Source organism: Giraffa tippelskirchi, chromosome 7 (assembly GCF_054371585.1).
Source record: "Giraffa tippelskirchi isolate mGirTip1 chromosome 7, T2T-mGirTip1v1.2.pri, whole genome shotgun sequence".
In the NCBI taxonomy this organism is placed as follows: Eukaryota; Metazoa; Chordata; class Mammalia; order Artiodactyla; family Giraffidae; genus Giraffa; species Giraffa tippelskirchi.
Genome location: NC_137281.1, coordinates 69,331,626 through 69,356,372, shown reverse-complemented (window position 1 = coordinate 69,356,372; position 24,747 = coordinate 69,331,626). Strand labels below are relative to the sequence as shown.

Here is a 24,747-nt window from a genome sequence, read left to right as displayed (position 1 = left end):
TGGGAAAGATTGAGGGCAGGAGGAGAAGGGGACAACAAAGGATGAGATGGTTGGATGGCATCACAGACTCAATGGACATGGGTTTGGGTAAACTCCGGGAGCTGGCAATGGACAGGGAGGCCTGGTGTGCCCTGGTTCATGGGGTGGCAAAGAGTCGGACACGACTGAGTGACTGAACTGAACTGAATGACTTGAGAAAAAATATCAATGACAATCATTATCTTTACTCTCAAATAACTCAATAATACCTCTGTCCATGCCGGCATTCACCAGGAGTTTGTGAAATACTTGCAGTGTGCTGGACAGTTAGACTCTGGATACCACCAGAATAGAAACAAAGTTCCTGTCTCCTAGGGGCTCAAATCAAGGGGCAAGGGACAAGACAGTGGGGGTGACAGATCCTGTAAAAGATCATTTAAATGTGGTATGTGCTGAATTGTGTTCCCTCTAATGCCCATATGTGAAGTCCTGACCCCTAACACCTCAAATTGTATATGGAGATAGGGTATATAAAGAGGTAATTAAGTTAAAGTGAGGTCCTAGGGGTGGGCTCTAATTCATATGACTGGTGTACTTGTAAGAGGAGGAAATTAGGACACACACACACACGGGGAAGACCACGCGAGGACACTGGGAGAAAGATGGCCATCCACAGGCCAAGCGGAGAGGCCTCAGAGGAAACCAATCCTTACTACAGACTGCAAGACTCCAGAACCAGGAAAAAATAAATTTCTGTTGTTTAAGTCATCTAATCTGTGGTACTTTGTTTTGACAGCCCTAGGAAATGAATCAGTTCAGTTCAGTTGCTCAGTCGTGTCCGACTCTTTGTGACCCCATGGACTGCAGCACACCAGGCCTCCCTGTCCATCACCAACTCCCAGAGCTTGCTCACACTCAAGTCCATCAAGTCAGTGATGCCATCCAGCCATCTCATCCTCTGTCGTCCCCTTCTCCTCCTGCCCCCAATCCTTCCCAGCATCAAGGTCTTTTCCAATGAGTCAGCTCTTCGCATGAGGTGGCCAAAGTATTGGAGCTTCAGCTTCAACATCAGTCCTTCCTATGAACACCCAGGACTGATCTCCTTTAGGATGGACTGGTTGGATCTCCTTGCAGTCCAAGGGACTCTCAAGAGTCTTCTCCAACACCACAGTTCAAAAGCATCAATTCTTTGGCACTCAGCTTTCTTTATAGTCCAACTCTCACATCCATACATGACTACTGGAAAAACCATAGCTTTGACTAGAAATGAACACAGTGTGCTTTAGGTGCAATTTTTTTAAAAAGTAAAGGTTATGTCAAATGTAATAGCTGTCAGAATATCTATCAATAGATTTAAAAAACAAACAAAACCAACATTTAGCAAGACATCCAGTAGAGCTGTCAACAGAGGAAATGAGGGTGGCAGTGAGCAGATCTGCAAGGGTATGTAAAGGCTGCCAAATGCAAGTCAAGGAAGATAGAAGGTTGAGGGGGCTTTCAAGTGCTGATAACATGTAGGTCAGAAAAAAGGATAAGTTGATCTGTCTTTTTGGAGTTCACCTGTTCTTGCTGGACCCCAAAGCTGCTCATTCTTCTTGATGCTCTGTAAGTGAACACATGGCTTAAATTGTTTCCCATATATTCACTTTTCTGGATTCAAGTTTGTGTTCTTCATAAAGATCAATTAAAGCAACTTCCTTTTTTAAGCTTCACCAAATTCTCTCTTGGTGGTGGTGGTGTGAGCATCTCAGAAATGCAAGCACGTGGGAATATCTTGTAAGAAATTAACCAAAGTTTAGGGCTTCCCTGGTGGCTCAGTGGTAAAGAATCCGCCTGCCAATGCAGGAGATGTGGGTTCAATCCCTGGGTCAGGAAGATCCCCTGAAGGAAGAGAAATGGAAGGAGAAGGAAAATGGAAATGGAGAAGGAAATGGAAATCCACTCCAGTATTCTTGCCTCAGAAATCCCATGGACAGAGGAGCTTGGTGGGCTACAGTCCATGGGGTAGAAAAGAGTTAGACACGACTTAGCAACTAAAGAATAACAACATAGTACATATACAGAATCAATCTAACTGACATGCTTCCTATCACTTCTACCATACTGCATGAAAATTTTGAATTATATCTATTTATTACCTGTTTCTAAATTCATATTTCCCTCTATTCACTTACCATCTTTATCAGTATTTCTTTGGGGAGACTGTTAGATGAGAACAATCTTCAAAGGCAGGATCATGGCTTTATTTGGAGCCTAAATGCACCACACACATATATGTTGCTTACTTTACCAGTTAACATACCTTCTCATAAAACTGTGATGAAGATGCTGCATGGCTTGGTTGCTAACAACCATAATTATAATATTTTCTACCCTTGGTGGGGTTCTATGTGCTTAAACAATGGCCCTTTTATGATTTACCAAAGATAGGTGCCCACCCCCTGCAATTAGAAGAGTGAACCAGAGCAGCAGATGTCAAACCTGCATAATTAATTCTTTGAGCAGCAAAGGAGTGTATTTTATAATCTGCCAATTACTCTGTGTGTGAGAGTGTGTGTGTGTGTGTGTGTGCATGTGTATACATCTTCTATTCTGCCTAATTGGCTGGGAGGTTATGAAACCCAGTACTGTAATACAGGAGAATTTATGTGCATACACATGCACTTCATTTCTGCAAATACCCTTTGAAGTGGCCCTATTAAGAATCTCCCTCAAAAGCTGGTCTGCTCCCAGGTGTGACTGGTCATGTGAGAGGGCAGAATGTAAACTGAAACCATAAATGAGTTACAAGGGTCATTTTCTCTGAACAGTATTACATCAAAGATTAGATGGTGCCAAAGGATGATGTGCTGAGCTGTCTCTCTAGAGAGCGAGTCTTAGAGATCTGCCTAACCCTGTGAATGCTGCTTGGAGATGGAGTACACAGTGGGGAAAATGCACTGCAACTAGAAGACAAAAAGAAAAATATGCAGAACATTGGGTCATTCAGATATGGGATGTCATCTCTGCACATTCTAGAAAGTAAAATAAATGTGTTAGTTGGTCCCTAAGTTGGCAAACATTCTGGTTCGAGAACTAAGTGAAACATGCAGGGATCTAATTTAAGTGTGTGTGTGTGCACGCGCGTGCACACACACACACACACACACACACACACACACACACACACACACACACACACACACACAAGCTGGCTGAGGTAACCAATGGACAATCGCAGAGAAAGCATGATGAACACTTGACTACTGCACCCAACCACAAATGCCCTCCTGCTAGAAAGAAAGGGATGGTCTTTTAGGACACTGCTGCACTACAATACCTGCTGACATTCTTGGTTTTTCCATGGCCTGATGAGTTCTTAACCTGCAGAAATGGGGGTGGGGGAGACAACTGTGGTTCACAGCATACAAGCTGATTAAGCCCATCGAATTAACTTTGCTTCGGGTGCAGATGTTTACTATGGGTGCAGATGTTTACTAACATAGAAATGTCCACATTTTACTCATATTATGCAGCAGATTATGTTACTGCCCATGATGACATGTAAGGCAGGCAAAGGATTCATTTCTTTACTTTGTGAGCTGGGGTGTTTTAAACAAGTGGTGTTCAGAGTTTAACAGTGGAATCCTCTAGACTCACTCTCCCTGTTGTGAAGCCATCTTGAGAGGCCGCTGATGAATCTGTGGGAGCCCGACAGCTGTGGAATTTCATTTCTAGATTTCAACGAGGCAGAGAAAGGAAAAGGAAGTCTCCTCGCTGGCAACAAAAAAGTGTTTACAAGTGAAATTAATCGTCAGCACAAAGAGCTTTTGCAGTCACTCTGTACCACAATATAATATTTGCTTGTTTGGCTGCTGAGTCTTTTAAAATTTGATTTCTAAGAATAAAAACAAAGACTTAAAGAGGAGCAAGGAATCAAGTCAGAAGCAAGCCACAAAAGGTTAAGATTACCCAACTTTGCTTTGTCACCGCTGTTTGAAACCATTCATGATGTGAGTTTGGGGGGGTTTGGATGGCATGTGCTTCAAGGCAGGGTGCAGCAGCAGCAGCTGGTGAACTCAGCACGCTGAACCGGAGGCCGGTTGCAAACACTTGTGCTGTGCAAACTCCTCTCATCCCAGCTCATTGCTTTCCAATAGGAACATGCTTAGAACAAAGCAATCCACCTAAAGGCTCCATAAATCCAAAAAAGGGAGTTACTGATCGAGGAATTCTCAGATTTCTGCCAAGGCACCCTCCCCTGTGCTGGAGGTCAGCCTGGTACACTAAGCAGAGCCAAATTGTGGACTGGACTCAAGGAATTAAGATCAACACTTCAAATCTAGACTTTTAATGGGCAATTTTTCTTTTCAGTGATGAAGACAAAACAAAGTACAAACAGCTGATAACAGCCCAAAGTAAACCAGGAGAAAAAGCACAGGAAGAAAGCTTGGAAACAAATCTCATAAAGGATATCTAAGAAGAGATTTTCTGAACAAAGGGAAAAAATAAAGCAGCTTTTCAAAACTCTGGTTTGAGATTAAGCAGTTTGTGAGTGAACAATAAGAAAGTACAGGCCACAAAAATAAGACATTTGCTCTTTTCAGCAGGATAAAAAATGCTGGCCTTTGTTAACTAGCAAGAAAAAAAAAAAAAGGCCCCTCAGGCATTTAAGCACAGCATAAGCTTTTCCTTGCCCCATGACCTCAACAAATATGTTAATAAAATCTTTTACCTCCCTGGAGCGGAACCAGAGTAAATATTTACTTAACACATCTGAGTTCTAAGTCTGGACCACCTTATTCCCTTATATAAATTGGTTTTCATTTGCAACCAAGAAATTAGAAACACCACATTTTGCAATGTTTCTCCTACTTTTATAGTAGGAGAAGGAAGGAAGGATGAAAGGGAAGGAAGGGAGGGAAGAGAGGAAGAAAGAAAGAGAGCAAAAGACTGAAGGACAGAATGAAGAAAGAACGCCGTAAGGAAGAAAAGAAAACCATATTGGGCCTGAGTGCACCCAACTGCACTTGCGAATTTTTAAACTGTATTCTCTGCCACAAATGAGTCATGCTGTTGATACCCTTTCCAATACTAGACATCTGGAATTAGCAGGACCTTTTCCAAGCACATTCCAAAGTTAATAGGAAACATATAGACTTGCTTTTATTAGCTAGTTTGAGTAATTTTAGGTATACTGCATTTCACCTTCATATAACTAAAGAAGTCTGATTTCTACTGAGCAAGAATGCTAATTTTTGTTTCTTCTTGTTCTAAAGTTACGGTGCTATTCACTAAAATCTATGCAAGTTTTCACCAACAATGTGGAAGAAAAAATCCTCGAAACTCAGGGGTATTTTTTGCTAAAGCCCTAAATTAAAAGCTAGTGAAATAAATATTTATATGGACATATAGATTTGGGGTTTTTCTTGATCTGGGTGAATAATGAGATAGCCAGTTGCTTTTGATGAGCTTATGAACAATTTCAAAGCATTCCTATTGCTGACATATGCAAGACTGACTTTTCCAGAAAGTGCATTTTCTCCCAAAGTGCTCATTCCAAAAGAAGTTATTCACTCTTTCCATCAATGCACCCTCTTTCTGCTGGCAGCTGCAAACGGCTCAGCATTTAGCAAAAGTCATTTCACAGTTCAGTGCTTGTTGTGTACTGTCTTGGTCATTTAAAGACTAGATAACTCTTCAACAGCAAACAGCGTCACAACAGATCACCAAATTTGGAGGGAAAGTGGTTTCTTGGAGAGAATGTAATTAAACTTGGTTTAAATCAGATGCTAGTTGAGTATCTTTTAAGAAATTTGGCTTTAAAGAGGGGGAAATATAGCCAGATCTGTATCTGCACGCCATAAGTGCTCAGGGCACTACAAGGCTTCTGGTAAACTGTCCTTTATGAAAACTGGCAAAAAACTAAAAGCACAGAGCAACAGAAGGTTAGGATGGATGTGCCCCTGTGCACCACTGGGATTCTCAGTCCCACTGAGTGTGGTCTGACTCAGAAGGCCGCTTCTCCCTGACAAAGGCCAGTCCGGCAGTGCCACAGGAAGCAGGGATGACCAAAGGGGGTGGCCAAACAGACAAGGTGTTTCGGGACTGGGAGTCACCAGTAAACACCTGGAGAGTTATGAAGATGACTGCAAAAGGAATGCCAAATTAGGAGGCTAAATTCCCTGGGAAAGGGATCACTTATATTCTAATTAGCATGAAAAAGACAGCATTGGAAACTCAGAACTTCATTCTAAATCCTGACTGCATTCTGAGTCAAAAGACACTGATATTGACATCTTTGGGGCTTTTCCCTTCGGTTCTTCTTCCATTGTAAACCAATCAGCAAAATTATACTTCTCCAAAGGAAGAGAACTGTGAGCAAGACATGAGAGTTGTTGGAACCCACACTGGCAGAATATTTAAGTTTGGAAAGCCACAGTTTTCTGTGGGAAATGCACACTGGAGTTCATTATAATATTTTTTTAATTTTAGGCACACCCATTTAACCCTCAGGGTGCCGGTGAAAGGATGAAATGCATCAGTACATGTAAAGCCACAGCAACAGGGTTAGCACATATGGACTAAGTGGGTCTGGGTCAGCTGTCATATCATCATCCTCACCGTCTGACAGATGAGGATGCTCTGCAGTCAGGAAGCTTGCCCCAGGTCGCATACCCAAGAAATGGAGAAGACGGGATGCAAACCCAGCCTCTCTTCTCAGAGAACACGGTCTGTCCATACCAATCTTCTCTGCTATTTCCCCGGAGCCACCTGCAGTGGCGCCATGAGGCCCCGGGGAGCGGGGGCCTGTTTTCAATCCCTAAGTAGGTGCTGAGCATCTCGACTTAGTGCCCTTTTGATGAAATTTAGTTGGATTGCTGACACCTACTATCAAGAGTAGTTTTCTCAAAAATATTTGTTTCTCTGCTAGCTGTGTTTTCTTTTGTGTGTGTGTGTGTGTGTGTTTTCTGATAAACAGCTGCCCTTCAAAAATAACCTGCCTAAAACAATCAGCTTTGCTGGAGGGCGCAGAGGGTATGCTCGCCACTGTCCATGTGTTGCTACAGCCATTGGGGAAAGACAGCTTTTAGAGAAGCAACTCTCACTTGGCTACCTTAAGACTGTGGATCTAATTAAACCCAAGCAACACTGATCACCACAGTTTTGTCTTTTTTCAGTTTTCCCTGGAAGGAAATATTCAGCACAATACAAATATCTAGCAAACACTGCAGCTAATTACAAAGGGTATTTGCTGAGAAACCAAATTGTTTTAATATGACCCCTAAATAAACTCTCAAACAACTTCTCTGATGACCTGGCGATGGACAATCTAATTCAGAATATCTTTCTTTCAACAAATGCCATTAGAAATCATGTTCACTGTAACTTTGCTTTCCAAAGTTTCAATTTCAAAACAAACTTTAGACAAAGGAGAATTAAACTTTTGATCAATAATATGCAGCTATGCAAACCATACACTACATATAAGTATAAAGTGATCCTAGTTGAAGAGGAAGAAAATAAATACTTATTAGAATAGAGAGGCATGTATAAACTATTAAGAATGGTAATTCAGAAAGAAAAACAAATTTAACCTGATTCCAGTTGGGAACTTTTAATTAACATAGTAGAAATGCAGTCAGTTCTAATGACAAAAATGGAAACACAGAGACAAGGGAACAAGCCAACTATTAGTTATTACTATCATGAAGGTAACAAGGAGCATGTAACAAGAAAAGCGGTTCGTGATCCTCAAACCACATGTAGAGTACTGTATTCATTCATTCAAAGACATGATGAACCTCTGGTTTTGTCTAAACAACATAAGAACATTGATCAATTGGGTAAAAATTCACATTAATTATCAGATGAATTGTTTCTATGATGCCAAAAACCAAATTTAATTGAATTTCTGATTGAATTGATTGTGACAGTGTAGACAGTTAATCCTGTATAATAAAATTAAAGTTTAAAAAGCAGTTCTCATGAAAAAAAAAAGGAATAGGCTTAATGAAGATGAAATGAAAAGATGTAGAGACTTGACTCCCAGACCTTTATAACAAGATCAGAATAATTTAAGATTCTATTACCAAGAAGGGAGCAAAACATACAAGGGCCAGAGGCATTCCACGATGTATAATTAGGCCCAAGTCTCCACAGGGCACTGTGAAATGGAGCTTCAGTTATACAGCTTTTTTATAGGGTCCAGAGCATTCAGACTTTGGAAATAATCAAATCCAGGTAATAAAGGATCAAAATTACAAAGATGAGAAGGGCTTCAAGATGTGGGCAGAATTTTTGATGCTGTATTAACTAAACTGGTTGAGTATATATATTAATTATTCAATCAATAAATCAAGAAATATTTACTAAGTACTTATTTTCTATGAAGTATTGAATATTTGGTAGGTAGCTTTCAACTCCAGAGAATGAGTATCTTAGGAAAGACAATTCCCCATTAGTTTGGGCTGCAAGTGCTAAAGTAGCAAAGAAAACACATTTTTTTTTTAAAAAAAGGGTTTTTTTAGAGCTAAGCCACCAAATCTTGGGATATCTATTCAGGAAAGGTAAGGGTTAATTAATGATTTCATCTTTTCAAATTCTAATTCTCATAGCCATGCTACCTCAGAAAGTCCATGAGATTGCATGTTTCAAATAGTAGGTCCATTCTCGGCCCAGTATTCATTCTTTCAGCCAGTGTTAACAGAGTCCCCAAAATGCAGCAGGCACTAGGCTAAATGTTCAAACATGTGCTGCCAAACCCACATGGCACAACTGTACACGGAGGCTCAGCAGCTGCCTGTAAATGTGCACAATGGCAGACTTTCCCAGCATGGTCTCAATAAGCCTTTTGGTAACTTTCACTATGATGACTTAATGAAGGGCATAAAATAGTCCTTCTTGGAAAAGTACTTAGTAACAATCCCTTACTTGGGTCATGTTTTTAAGTATCTTAGTCAATAAGTTTTATTCATCTAGCCACAGAATCCAGTTTTTCCTTGACAGTTTCAAATGTTGGCTGCCAAACACACAGTATCTTCTCCTAATTTCTACTATATCTGACACTGACTTTATTCAATAAAAGAGACCACAAAATGCCAGGATCCATTTTAAACACAACAACTTTTGTAAATTCCCCCTGTTCGGTCAGTGGACTGCAGTACTTTTCCCTGCTGGGATTGTATCAAACACAATTCAGACAGGAAGGCTGCTACCTGCCCTAGTAATCAAAGGACAGCGGTGTGTGATGGTGATCTGAGTAAGGGCTGGAGTGGAGAAGGGACAAGAGCTAGAACTGGGCAACCACACCAAACTTCATGCACATTATGAATTTCCCTCTTGTTTTAATTACTTATTGGTACAGGTCTCTGGCTCATATTTTCACTGGCAGCAACTATTCAGCTATCCTCCCTTCTTTCCAATCAATGGCTCTGGTTCCCAATTTCAGCATAAAAGGGGCAAACAGACCTTCCTTCCACTGACTGCATTCTCTTAAATATCTTTCCCTTCTCCTTTTCAAACAGGCATGATGCTTGTATTTTAGTCTGAGAGTTAGGATGAATACTGAACAAGCACAGTTAAAATCAAGGGTTTAAATATACCTCCAGCTAGATAAATCTAGGGCTTCCCTGGTGGCTCAGATGGTAAACAATCTGCCTGCAGTGCAGGAGACCTGGGTTTGATCCCTGGGTTGGGATGATCTCCCAGAGAAGGAAATGGCTACCCACTCCACTATTCTTGCCTGGAGAATTCCTGCCAGAAGCCTGGCAGACTACAATCCATGGGGTGGCAAAGAGTTGGACACAACTGAGCAATTTCTTAGGCACAAGGCTTAGATCAGAAACCATTCTGAGGTAATAACAGGCAATTATTTTATTTATAAAGAATTCATTACCTTGTGAAACCAGAGCAGATGATGCTCTACTGTCATGACTGACTCAGTCAGATTGCTGAGAGGCACACTGTGGACCACTGGCAAAACATCATTGATAACCTGAAGCACAGTGACATCCCACAGCCAGGATTCCGGATGGATGTGTGACTCCACCCTAATGGTGAGAGTCCCCTTCCAGCAGACCACACCAAACTAAACTTCTGGACACTCTGAGGGCCTCTTCTGTCTAAAGAGTGGAGAAGGCAGCGCAGAACTGAGGTGCTGGTTTTGTATCATGTTTACATTTCACTTAACTCTTCCCCTCTTACCTCCCTAACACTGAGCCTTCTTTATTCAGTGAGAGATGGTTTTCAGCAACAATTTCATCACCTGTGTGTAGTGATTTAATTTCCTGGGTCCTACATTTTATAATCAGAACTGTCACACCCCTGCAAAGTGTTGGGCTACTACGAGTTGTAAATCTCAAGGTGAGCCACCTGGTTCTGCCCAGAAATAATAGGTCTCCATGTATTCCTGAGCTCTCACTCATTCATTTATTCCACAGACATTTATTGGTTACTAAGGATGTGCCAGTTCCCACACAGGTACTGGAGCAGTGGCTAGACTGGTTCATGAAGGTGTAATCTATTCCAAGGTCCATGAAGGTTAGGGGTTCCTTTCACTTTGTAGGAAAAGAATGCCAGTCAACTTCACTAGCTGTTCTAGAGTTCCCTCTCAACTGTTCTACAACTGAACTCACCATCCTGATACAGGAAAAGGGGAAAAAAAAGAGGCATCACAGCTTCAACTGCACCATAAAAAGAGGTCTGATGTTCACTTACTAGTGGTAAGTGTTTGTGCTTCAAGTTTACAGTCTTGGAGGGTAGAAACGCATGCAGAAAGAAGCCAGCCCCAAGTAGAATACTGTGTGTGCTTTTAGTGTGCACGCGATTATTCCTGCTAGACGTCCTGGGGAGAGTTTCATGGAGGTGTTGTCATCTAAATTCAGTCTGGAAGACGAGTTTTATTTTGTCAGGAGGAGCATTCTTCTAGGACTGAGTAAGCAAAGGCACAGAGGGGAGGGCCTCCTGGGGCATGTTCAGAATAACAAGTGGCCTGGTCCTTCTAAGAAAATAAATGTTATAGTAGCTAGAAATAAAACATGAGTTCACATAGTTACTGGAATGGCTGCTCAGCCACAGAGATTCAGTTTATGAAGGTTTAAAACACAGAAGTTGAAAAAAATATTTAAAAGTACGATGTGCGAGTAGGCATAAGGAATTTAAGGAAACAGCGCTTATGTATGTCACTTACTGTCTAGGGGATGAGTCCAACTGCACCTGAAGGGTCCAGAAGAACTGGTAGAATCATTTCATATTGAAAACCTTGCAGCTGATGCCTTCTGAGTCTGTCCTGTTTCCAGAAGAGATTCCAGAAAAGTCCTTCTTGGTCTTGGCTTTCCCCAACTTTTGGGTATCATGTGATGAGAGTCCCTTATGATGGTCACTAGACTATTGTCTAAATCAGTTACAGCCTGTAGGCCTCAAATTGTAAACAATTTTATTATGATGATGTAAGCATCAGCTTGAATTCTGAATTCATACGTCTGGCTAATCACGAAGAAGTAGAGAGAGAGAACCAGCTGGGTTTGTGTGGTTGCGACTGATTAGCACATGGCTGGCCGCAAAGAAGGGAAGCATGGGGCCTGCTTTCACAGCTGGCAGAGCAGCAACACCCTCTCTGGCCAAGTGGACACTAATGAATCCTCTGGCATTTACCAGGGGAAGTGCAGCCACTTTCTCCCAAGAGAGAGGTTAAGTGTGCTCCCTTCCCTATCCCTTCCAACTAGAGACCTTCCTTCTTTTTACCACTCTACCATGGCCCAAGGAGAGTGAGAGGCAGCAATAAATAAGGTGTATGTGAATGAACATGTGTGCTTTTTTCTGTTGGGCACAATCAAAATGCAAAGAACCTGAGACAGGCTGGAACCTGAGTGAGAGCCTAGGGCCATCTCCAACAGGCCTGTGCAGTGGCTTCCTCTAGCTCAGCACATGGAGTCCTTGACTTCTAGGTCTATTGTGTGAGGTCTGTCTTTGAGAGCACAAAGGCCTGAAATAGGGAGGAGGACATTCACTAATGCAGTAAACATGTATTATGCTCACTTCTGTAAGCATACCTTTCTAATAAATGTATTTCTTTTATCAGAAATATGCTTTTCTCTCATCTAAATCTACCCATTCTTCATTCACTCAATATTTATTAAGGATTGATGCTAAGCCCTGAAAACATCAAGAAGGCACAGTATCTGCTCTCAAGGAGCTTCTAGGTTTCAAATTTTGTGCCAACTCCAATCAGTTGTTAATGTAACAAGACAGTGAAGATTTGGAAACCATATTCAGGATGAATAATAATAATAATGTGTGTTAAGACACTGATTAGCAATGTCTGCCACAAGTGGAGGAGGAGGCAGAAATGGCACACAAATCATATATCTATCATCTCTGGGTATAGCTTAATTTCTACCTCCTTAAAAAAAAAAGCATTCGCCTACAATTCCCAGTCTCCAATGATACCACTCCTCTGCATCTTACAATTTAGCACTAGATTATATTGCAAGACATTAAGTTCATCATGCATATTAGTCTTCCTGCCACAGGTAAAATATAAATCTACATCCCATAATGCAACAAACTAAGCACAAAGAAAATACTCAAAAAAAAAAAAATGCTTGTTCAGTTGACATAGGAATAGATGCACAATCCTACTGCTAACTCTTCTCCTTTTCTTCAGCACTTTCATACATGGCAACTTTGTTTTCTTGGGATCATTTACATGATATCACAGAATGAGATCATACTGGAAATAAGTAAAGGCTTTAAAGTTCCAGTACTGGGAGCAAAGGCTCTCCTGGATCCCAGAGGGGATTTATAGGACTGTAGGAAAAAGTTGCTGTGAGTTTTGAGTACCACAGCTGGATCAAACCTAGAGGGCTAGGATCACACCAGGTTGTTCAGAGGATGGCTCTAAATGCTGATAAAGGTGAGCAGCTGCAAGACACTCTTTTTTGACAAGTGGCTTTATGGCTTAATTATAATTTTTTTCTTCTGCTAATAAATAATGCAAAATAATTTGCTGTGGAAGCTAACATTACATTCACTTCAACTTCCTAGCTCTTTAGAAGAATGGAAGGATAAAAATTACTTCTAGTCCATCAAAACGAGACAAGATTAAGTCCTTAAGGATGAATTTTTTAAAAGTCCAACTTAACAGATATTAGCATGTATGGGCCAAATATTTACTGAGCTTCTAACATATATTTAATATTTCATTAAACACTGCATATGAAGTTTTTAAACTTTCTGGGAGTCTATAATCTAGCTGGTCAGTGAAAGAAATGCATGTGATCCAACTAACAAATAATGCAGGAGAGTATAATCTAGTGTTACACCAGGTTAATACCATGTCATTGCTACTAATAACTGAATTGATATTTAGAATTTAGTTGAGAGCCATGCTAATGTTTAAATCCCAAACCATTAGAGCTGCTAATACTGTCATGCACTAACAGACCAATGTCAGGATCAATCACTGCTGTTTTTTAAACCACTGAGATGAGAGATTCTTGAAGCTGTCCATAGGTGCAAAACATGTCCAGAAATACTCATTTCAGATAGATTTAGATCCAAGAAATAGTATTTTTAGGAACCATAATTTCTATACATGTGGACTGAGACTTATGGTTAATTTTCCAATATAAAGCAAAGGAGCGGTTTAAAGCTAGAATTTTTAAAATACACCTTGATCAACTAAGATGATACAGTACAGCTACATCCATTATATTTTCCTCTGGTATATTCAAATTGGATTCACTGGTAAGATTTCCTTATTGCTAGTCTTTTTGCCATATAACAAAGGAATTATTCAGATAATTCAGGCAAATCCCTTCCACTCCTGCCTCACTCCAGCAACATTTTGAATAAACCAAGATGAATCAGACAAAATCAAGTTATTTTGTGTTAAGCATAATTATTCAGATAATTATCTCAACCCTCCATTTCACTTTGGTTGTGAGGATAAGGTCCTAAAAGACTTACCAGCCAGAAACAGCACTTAAAAACACATGTGCAAAAGCAGGGAAGCCACAGTACTTCCCTCTGAGGCTCCTAGTCAGTCTAGTGTTAAGTGAACACAATGTATAAAACTCATAATCTGGAGGTTATTCATTTGGATTAGTAAAGCGTTCATGTTTCAGAAGTATATTTTTCTATTTTAAAGTATTCATCTTAGACTGTGTGTCCACTCAGTCACGTGTGACTCTTTGCAACCCCATGGAGTCTAGACAGCCAAGTTCCTCTGTCGATGGAATTTTCCAAGCAAGAAGCATACTGGAGTGGGTTGCCATTTCCTGCTTCAGGGGATCTTCCTGACCCAAGGATTGAACCTGTGTCTCCTGCATCTCCTGCATTGGCAGGCAGATTCTTTACCACTGCACCACCAGGGAAAACCATTCATCTTAGGGTTTAAAATAAAGAGAATCCTTTCAGTGTATTTATGAAGATCTGATTTACATGCCAGTTTTTAAGAATTGCATCACTTTACAACAGAACAAATAAAAAGAATGATATTTTAAATAACTGTTTATTCCAAGATTTCTGCTCAAATACCTTCTTCTGCCTGACCTATCTAGCTCAAGAGGAAGAGGGACTGGGGCTAAACCCAGATAGACCATCCCTACTGTCCTAATTCCCCAAACAATTCCCAATTCTCCCCTCACAATGCGCTAGAAGGACTGGTAAAAGAGAAGACAGTACCATCTAAAATTACTCTCCTAGGTACTTTTCAGCATCCCCACAATCAAAAAATCACTGAGTAACTTGTAAATTTACATTCCAAAACCCAACGGCACAGCTACCAACAGTACCTCATCCCTTTGCAATCTTTCTCTTTTTCTTTAAACAAGAAAATCTTATGTTACTGGAGAGATTATTGAAAGAGTCTCCTTGTAAGTTCATGAATGCCACTTCACAGACTGTACAGAAAGCAAAGCTCTATGAACGGTACAATGGAGTCAACTCATCATTTTGAAAAGCTCAGCATCAGACTTAGAGAGAATCTAAAATTGTTCCAATTCCTAGGTCTCTGTCAAAACATAATGAGCCCAAGCTTTTGCCACTGTGAATCCATGGCACATTCATACTAGGAGGCAAGTTTACAGCACAAAGAGTAGTCATGTTGAAACTCAGGACTTAACTTTGACACTGAATTAAATAATTTATTTTTTCAAACTATTCAGTAAGACTATCTGCTTATTTTTAAAATATTTTCTTCTCAGTGATGTATCCAAAGCAAGTACCTTTAAAATAAAACAACTAAGTAAATCCCAAGGATCAATATTAAATATAATCTTAGAAATTAAATTTAACAAAAAGCCAAATATAAATTAAAGAAACGCTGAAGATTTCTGCAGACTCACAATATTTTGTTAATTGCAAAGACATGTGGGGGGGCGGTGCTAGAAAAAGTTATGCTTACTAGAAAACTGAAAAGGCTAGGGGACGTTATTAAAAAGAACACTTTAGATAAGGCAGACCACACTCAAAATTAAAACTTACAACAGTACTCCTAAAATGCACAACCCCAGATGCACTGTAGCCTATGTAAATGATGCCCCCTGGAATTGTGCCCAAAGGGTCCCCTATATGGAATACAATGTGATTAGCGTCTCATAGATTAACAAAGCAGTTGTATTTTTTGGTAATGCAAAAAGTTATCATTGTGAAACATCATTTTAGGGTATGTCGAATGTCTAAATATTGAACCATTCTGTTTTGGATCCTGGAGTCTACTAGTTAATTTCTTACTCTGGAATGATTTGATTATAAATTTGTATTTGGAATAAGCCCTTTACTAAACAGGTCAAAAACACTGAAATTAGACCCTTTTAGTGTTTTAAAATATGGAAATCCATGTTTCTATATAAATGGAAAGACACGTTTCACAGAAAATATATAAAAGTTTATATTTTCTAGAGGTGACCAGGTGTTAAGTCTACTGCTTCCCTAGCACTAGTTTCTATCATGTAAGACGTAAGTCTTTAAGTAAGCCAATTACACGGATCAGCAAAGTAATTCCTGTTTTAATCAAGGAAAGAAAAGAACTTCATTTTTCCAAAAAGGAGAAAAGGAGGTATAAGACACCTCTAATATCAGTTTAAAAAAAAATGACAATCAAACTTTATTTTTACATTAGTATGTGAAAAGACTTTGAAGGGCTCAGACCTCCCGGAATAAGAAAATTGCTAGAAAGTTACTTGGAATCACCCACAGACAATAACTGTCGGTGGTTTCATTTCAGGCAATGGGCTTGTGCCAAAAGGGACTGACATCTTGATGAAAGGATCACCAAAAAGTTGTGAGAATTTTTCCATGACTAAAAATCCTTCCAAGAGCAACAAACTGATTTCTCATTCTGCCACCATAAATAGACGACAACTGTAAGAAATTGACAACATGTAACAATAATTCGAATTTGCTCTTCTGCATTCGAATCGTTCCAACTTTCATTCTTGGCTTTGGCACACGTGCTTTCCTTCCACAAAGCTTACTCTGCTCACTACTATGGAAACATGATATTTATTCTTTGAGCTTGATTTATAGGACTAATTTTGGCAGAATCAGTGGTCAGACTGATGTTTAACCAAACTGGTCACCTGACATTACAACACACATGAATCTTCATACCCTCTTTATCCCAGGGTAAGGTTCTGGGATAAAGAGCCACAGGACAAAGTGACGTGGCCAATCACAGTAAAAGATAATGAAATAAACAAAAATACTTTGCAGTAGGTTATTTTATTACCATCCTAGAACCCTGTGACAATGGCTAGTTAGGAATTTAATATCGATTTAGGAACCATTTGCACAAAACCTACTGATTAATTTCCTGTTTATCCCTTTTGCCTTCTACCTTAGGTTCCTTAATTTGGTCGTTATCAATCTATGCCCAAGCAAGATCTATTTTATTTGATGCTTTGACACCCACCTGTTGAAATGATAAGTCAGGCATACACAAAAAATAAACAGCTTACTTATTAACAGAATTCAAACAGAATTCATTTAACCGCTTCTGACTCACTTTTCTCCTTGGAAGCTTATACTTGGATTGCTCTCAAAGAAAACCTCAAGTATATCAGATTCAATTTTGATTCATTAAGTTCCTCCCTCCTTTAAAAGAAAAAACGAAAACTAAATTTGGAAACCACACTCTGTAAGTGGCAAAGAGGTGTTTTAAAGAGCATAAACATCTGCAGTAGGACATGCTGTACTTAACTAAAAAGTTTCATGACATTTCTGTTCTGTTTTTCAGTTCAACTTCATTTCCATAGAGGAAATTTTTCAAAAAAGATTAATACATGTATTCAACTGTTTTTAATGTGTATTTCATCTATTTCTTTAATTGTCATCGAACACTAAGCTGCCTCCTCTGTGGATCATAACGCTTGTCAGAAACCTTCATTTAGAGGATAACACGCTTATCTTCTAAAACTGAGCAGATGTCTCTCATAAATGAAGTTATAAATCAACGACAACAATAAAACAGTAATTATATTTGGGAGACAATAGAGTGTATTAACATAAAAGTCCATGCTCTACATATATACCACTTTAGCATATACTATAGCTGTTGGATTAGCTGGACACAGACTCTTACTTTTGGGGTAAGTTCAGCCTATCTCTACTAGAAGACCCATTGCTTTGTTTGAGCCCCATTGCCTGCCACCTCTTCCACGCATGTCACAATTTATCACTCTTCTTAAAGAACAGAACAGTTTCTGTTGTTCAAATTAAAAAATTTCCACTTCTGAAAGGAATTTCAGTTTTCTATTCAAAATGATTGAAAATCAAAAGATCTTATTCCTAATTCATCACATCCAATTAATATAAATTGCTGTACTGCAGAAGCTCGCCAGGCGGATAGGAACCTCTGAAAGGTCATATAGGGTAGAAACAATGAAGGGTTCAGGGGAGAAGAAGGTGGGTGGTTGATATTTATATGAAATAAAGACTGGTAAGAAGCAATTGAGAATCTCCTCTGATGACCAATTCTTACCATTTTGAGAATCCTTAACAGTCTTGGCCTTGCACCCTCCCTCTCTTCAGTCCAAGAAGACGAACCAACCTGCAAAATATGTTTAAATACAGTAGACAAATTGCCTTACCATAGGTCAGCAAATGCAAAATGCTTGTTTAGAGGTTACAAATAATCATTTTCTGTGGTTAAGCTCAGCTACATGCAAATTATTGTAACCACTGGGGCTTCTGAAAGAGCTTTTCAATCGGTCTGCAGGCTTAAAGAGGGGACAAAGGAATCCCTGGTACCTGGCTTTGCAGAGTCCTGGGCTATTCTTAGTGTTGGGTTCATCTTTAAATTGCAGGAGTTCAAAAGGCTTAATAACTTAAAAGTAGAACCAAGTGATAAAAATAGATTGTTTTCTGGCCTCTCTTTGTTCCCAGACATACTACTGGCAGTATATTTGCAATCAAGACAGCAGAATACGAATCAGCCTTGCACCGTGTAGTGTAATGCCTCAGAGTGGATATTTTTGGAAATGGCACTGCATTACATAACCTTCCGTGTTTAAAAAAAAAAACTACACTAAGGGGGAAAAGTCAGGAATATAGACCATTATGCCCTTCTCCCTAAACCAAATAAACATTAATATACGTGCTGCGGTGATTTTCCTCTCAACCTTTGTGTCAGAATACAGTTCTTTTGTTAACATAAGTTATGACAAAAATTAAGATGAATGGAGAAACAAAGTTCTCTAACAGGGTATTATAAGCTCTTCGAGTTTTCCTATAATGGTATTACAGACACACAGAAATGCAAATCAGATTATTATCATCAAGCAAAAAGCAGTCATTTATTTTTAAGCCAACCCTCCCCCAAAGTTCAGCTGCTTCATAAGAAAATGCAGGAAAAAAAGTGTTGCAAGATCGAATGCCTGAAAAGACCCTTGGAGGCGCAGCAGCTTTGAAAGAGTAATCAAGACTAAGGATGGAGGAACACAAATCCACTTTATAAAAGGGGAGGGGGGTGTGCATGCACCAAAGTGCATTTAATGCCAAGAAACAAAACAGTTCCTAACAATGCTTTATTAGCAAGAAGAACAAAAATTAATCACACCAACAAGCGAAAAACCCCACCCCTTCCCAACAGATTTCTCCCTCTTAACTTGTGCATTAGGGAAAAAAAAAAAAAACACCCAAGTTAAATTCCAGCCTTAATGCAGCGGGACCAAAATGCCAGAATTTCTCTAAGTACAGGCTTCCGTTCTTTAAAATTTAGAGGGAAGAAGCATGAACTCTGCAGGGTTGGAGTCTAGCAAAGAGCAACGGCAAGAAATCGACACAAAAGAGAAAGCAGCGCTCCCGGCCGGGGATGGGAATGGCATATACTTACAGACAAAAGCCCCGTTCCCTGTTCACTCTCTCCTCTCTACACCTGAAACACAAATGTGGATGAAAAAGGGTATCATGCTAGAAAGACAGCTGGGGAGGGGGGTGGGGGAGGGGGCGGGGGGGGGAGGGAAAAGGGGTGGAGGAAAAGGAGGGAGGAGGGGGAAGGGAAACAAAACCCAAACCGGCTTCACTTCCAAGAAGTGCAGCCTTGGAAAAAGGAGGGGGAAGGTCTCCCTGCCTCGCGCTCTCTCTCCAAGAGTGTGTGTCTCTTTCTCTAAGAGTCAGTTTCTCTCCCTCTCTCTCCCTCTCTCTCTCTCTCTCTTTCTCTGCTGCTAGTGTGCTAGTGAACAATGAGCTAATTCTGATGGGCTGGCGCCGCGCCAGCACCCCAGCCTTGCTGCCACTGTGCTGCCGCGGCGGAGCCAGACTGCTTACTCGGCAGGAATCGGCGACGCGGGGCCCGGTCGGCAAGCGGCCAACGCGCGCGCGCCCCGGCCCTCGGCACCCCGGGAGCCCCGAGCGCCGCGCCGCCCCCCTGCGCCTGCCGGGGCCCCGGGGACAAAGGGGCCCGCGGATCTGCGCCGCCCCGGCCCCGCCCCCGGAGCGCGGCGCGCACTCCCGGCCCGGCCTCTCCCCTCTGGCGGGCTTCTCCGCCTCGCCGTGCGGTTGCTTTTCAGACAAATAAGGAGGCGGAGGAGGCGGTTTGGGGGCGCGCCAGGCGTGAAGGCGGCCAGGGCGCTGCACAGCCCGGCAGCTGGCCAGGGCCCCGGGGAGAGGCGGCGCGGCCCGTACTGTAATAATAAACCTGCAGCAGAGGGCATCTGAGGGAAAGAGGACGGCGACCGGCGGCAGCCGCCTTCCCTTTTATGTGCCTGTCCGGAGCGGAGCAGAAAATGGTGCCCGCGGCGGCGCCGAGCCGCACGGACACACAAAGAGCTGGCCTTGCCCGCGTTTGCGCACGGCCCTAGTCTTCCCCGCCGGGTACGCGCGCCCTGCTCCCGGCAGCGAGGAACCCGCAGCCAGAGCCCCGCAGCGGCCCTATGGCCGCGCGCGCGCGCACACACACACACACACACGCACACACGCGTGCGTGCACGGTCACACGCGTGCACAGACAGCAAGAGGCTGAGATCGGGTGTGATCAGCACAAGACACCCTCCCCAAGTGCTCCCTTCTCCCAGAAGGATTTAGTAGGTTCCCACTCTCAGCCCCACTAAAATCGTACTTTTCAAAACTGGAGATTGCATTTTAAAAGAGGTTCTTTGCATTTCTGATTTTTTAAAAACCTCATCTTTCTTACTTAAAACATGACTGTCTTTTTTACAGTAATTTAAAAGCTCAAAATTTTGCTACAAATTCGAACAAACTGATTTTGTTGCCAACCACACAGGATATAATTTTATGGTAATTGTCAGATGTTAGAGGGCAGGACTATTTCCTAATTAAATTGCTTTGCCAAGAAAAAAGATATGAAGGATCATAATGTCTTTTAAATTTACCATCAACATTTTACTTCTGATCACTGAAAGCAATGTTTTCCATTAAAACAATCAAAAGAAAGGAGGGATGGACTTAAAAAAACTAAGTTCTTAAACATTTCACTACAAAAGCAGCAGCAAATACTGATTAGACTGCTAGTGGGTGTAATGTTTAAGGGGCTCACTTGGAGCTTCCCTGAATCAATCTAAAACATCACAGATATCTTCCTAAGGACAACAAGAAAAGTTACCTTGGAACCATAACTAGGAACAAAGGGAAAAAACAAGTCTCAGTGAATTTCCCTAATGCCTTCAGGGCCAGTGTTCACCTTCCTGGAAAGTGATGGAAGGCAGGTCTGGGAGGAACTGGGGCAGTGGGATAGGGCAGAGGCGTGGGGGGCTGCTTCTGTAGGTCTGAAGCCCCAGGAAGCTGGGAAAGGGCACCCCAACATTGAGATCTTAGGCATTAACCTCAGAGTCAGACTGGAAACCCAGGAGGGCACTGCCACATGGACCAAAAATCTATCCCAGCAAAGTATGTTCAAAAGTTATTTCTACAAGAAAGCATTTCTACAAACACACTCACACACACATTGACTTATTTTTAAAATTTATTTTAATTGGAGGCTAATTACTTTACACTATTGTGGTGGTTTTTGCCATACATTGACATGAATCAGCCACGGGTGTACATGTGTTCCCCATCTTGACCCTTCCTCCCACCTCCCTCCCCATCCCATCCCTCAGGGTCATCCCAGTGCACCAGCCCTGAGCACCCTGTCTCATGCATTGAACCGGGACTGGTGATCCGTTTCACATATGATAATATACATGTTTCAATGCTATTCTCTCAGATCATCCCACCCTCGCCTTCTCCTATAGAGTCCAACAGTCTGTTCTTTACATTTGTGTCTCTTTGGCTGTCTCGCATACAGGGTCATCGTTACCATCTTTCTAAATTCCATATATATGCGTTAGTATACTGTATTGGTGTTTTTCTTTCTGGCTTACTTCACTCTGTATAATAGGCTCCAGTTTCATCCACCTCATTAGAACTGATTCAAATGCATTCTTTTTAATAGCTGAGTAATATTCCACTGTGTATATGTACCACAGCTTCCTTATCCATTCGTCTGCCAATGGACATCTAGGTTGCTTCCATGTCCTGGCTATTGTAAACAGTGCTGTGATGAACATTGGGGTACACGTGTCTCTTTCAATTCTGGTTTACTTGGACACACCTTGACTTTAGTGTTCATGCAAAACTTACCTAAGATGATGTCTTTTCAAAACAGGGAAATTTGGAAATTACAATATGTTAATTTTTCTTCATGTGTAATCACAGACATCTAGTTGACACAGATTTTTCAAGAAATAAGAACAATGGGTCAAAATCATAATCTACTTACGGTGTTCCAGAAAACCATTGCAAACCAACCATAAAAACCATTCTTGAGTCCTCTGAGTGTAAGAGACTACACTAACCGCTAGAGACATGCATAGGGCCACCCACCATGTCACCTCACCCAAGAACTGTAGCAATAGTAGCTCACTAGCTCCTGGCTGTCATGCTCTGGACCACTCCCACCTATCCTGCAGGTGACATGGTAGATCCACTCTCCTTAAATACTTTCAATCCCTGCTCCATCATAGTACAAAGATCATACATACTTACTCTTCTACTTAAAATTTGCCACAATGTGACCACAATCTAACTTTTTAGTTTTATCATCCCATTTCTCTCCCAATCATGGTTTATCAGTCCTTTGTTTCTGTATGGTTCATTACTTAAGGCATATATTCATCCCTCCACCATTAACAGTTAGGAAACAAACTCATACAAACACTGAGAAACCAAAACGCCTCAACTTCAGGGGTATTTTGACATCTGGGGTCAGACAACTCTTCGATGGGGCCAAGGGAACCAGTGAGGAGGAGGATATAGGGGAGCATCCAGTACATTGTAGGATGTTTAGCAGCACCTCTGGCCTCAATTAATGGGATGCCCATTGCAAACCCCAGTTATGACAACTAAATATGTGTCCTGCTGCTGCTGCTAAGTCGCTTCAGTCGTGTCCAACTCTGTGCGACCCCATAGACAGAAGCCCACCAGGCTCCCCCGTCCCTGGGATTCTCCAGGCAAGAATACTGGAGTAGGTTGCCATTTCCTTCTCCAGTGCATGAGAGTGAAAAGAGAAAGTGAAGTCGCTCAGTCGTGTCCGATTCTTAGCGACCCCATGGACGGAAAATCCTCCGTCCACGGGATTTTCCAGGCAAGAGTACTGGAGTAGGGTGCCATTGCCTTCTCCAAAAATATGTGTCCACACATTGTCAAGTATTCCTCAGAGGGTCAAATTCACCTCTGGGTGAGAATTGCTGGTCAAACAATCAGATCCATTTCTGAAAGAGGTGGCTTTTCTTTAGCTATGTGTACCGCATGCACGAGGGACAGAGACCTGAACAAAACTGAGGCTTTCTTAGGAAAGAGGAAAATTAAGAAGGCAACGTCCTTAGTTTGGAATTTATCAACTGTGTTAAGAGGATAGGGAAACAAGCAGAGCCAAAGTTATGGTGCATTGTGATAAGGACAGGTCTATAGTTCCACAGAGGGTACACAGTGAACACAAAGGCTTCTTTCTAAAGATTCAGTGCTTCCTAAAGGAAGTGATGCTTAAGCCTGAATTAGTGAAGACCAAAAAGGCAGTAAATTAAAGAAGGGGGAAGATACATTCCAGCAGAGGCGGTGGGGAAGAGAGCATGAACTAAGACATTTGATCTATCAGTTCAGTTCAGTTCAGCCACTCAGTCGTGTCCAACTCTGCAACCCCATGGACTGCGGCACTCCAGGCCTCGCTGTCCATCACCAACTCCCGGAGTTTACTCAAACTCCTGTCCATTGAGTCGGTGATGCCATCCAACTATCTCATCCTCTGTCGTCCCTTCTCCTCCCGCCTTCAATCTTTCCCAGCATCAGTGTCTTTTCTAATAAGTAAGTTCTTCACATCAGGTGGCCAAAGTATTGGAGTTTCAGCTTCAGCATCAGTCCTTCCAATGAATATTCAGGACTGATTTCCTTTAGGATGGACTGGTTGGATCTCCGTGAAGTCCGAGGGACTCTCAAGAGTCTTCTCCAACACCACAGTTCAAAAGCATCAATTCTTCGGTGCTCAGCTTTCTATATTTACAGTCCAACTCTCACATCCATACATGACTACTGGAAAAACCATAGCCTTGACTAGATGGACCTTTGAGGGCAAAGTAATGCCTCTGCTTTTTAATATGCTGTCTAGGTTGGTCATAACTTTTCTTCCAAGGAGCAAGTGTCTTTTAATTTCATGGCTGCAGTCACCATCTGCAGTGATTTTGGAGCCCCCAAAAATAAAGTTTGGCACTGTTTCCACTGTTTCCCCATCTATTTCCCATGAAGAGATGGGACCAGATGCCATGATCTTAGTTTTCTGAATGTTGAGTTTTAAGCCAACTTTTTCACTCTCCTCTTTCAATTTCATCAAGAGGCTCTTTAATTCTTCTTTGCTTTCTGCCATAAGGATGGTGTCATCAGTATATCTGAGGTTATTGATATTTCTCCCGGCAATCTTGATTCCAGCTTGTGCTTCCTCCAGCCCAGCATTTCACATGATATACTCTGCATATAAATTAAATAAGCAGGGTGACAACATACAAGCTTGACGTACTCCTTTCCTGATTTGGAACCAGTCTGTTGTTCCATGTATGGTTCTAACTGTTACTTCTTGACCTGCATACAGATTTCTCAGGAGGCAGGTCAAGTGGTCTGGTATTCCCATCCCTTTCAGAATTTTACACAGTTTGTTGCTATCCACACAGTCAAAGGCTTTGGCATAGTCAATCAAGCAGAAGTAGATGCTTTTCTAAAACTCTCTTGCTTTTTTGATGATCCAGTGGATGTTGGGACTTTGATCTCTGGTTCCTCTACCTTTTCTAAATCCAGCTT

General features: G+C 41.4%; 1 protein-coding gene across 2 annotated transcripts in view; it reads right to left on the bottom strand.

Moving 5' to 3' along the window:
- NREP (neuronal regeneration related protein) overlaps positions 1–19,850 on the bottom strand; it is a 32,160-nt gene extending 12,310 nt beyond the window's left edge. The window contains exons 1-3 of one of the 2 annotated variants that reach the window (XM_081505750.1): positions 19,732–19,850; positions 19,298–19,339; positions 17,945–18,013 (exon numbers count right to left, since the gene is read on the bottom strand). In XM_081505750.1, the coding sequence (XP_081361876.1) occupies positions 17,945–17,947 (3 nt within the window). In that variant the 5' untranslated portion in view covers positions 17,948–18,013; positions 19,298–19,339; positions 19,732–19,850. Of the gene's footprint in view, positions 1–17,944; positions 18,014–19,297; positions 19,340–19,534 lie in introns of both variants that reach the window. The other variant, XM_081505751.1, reaches the window with a different exon arrangement.
- Positions 19,851–24,747: the final 4,897 nt, after the last annotated feature.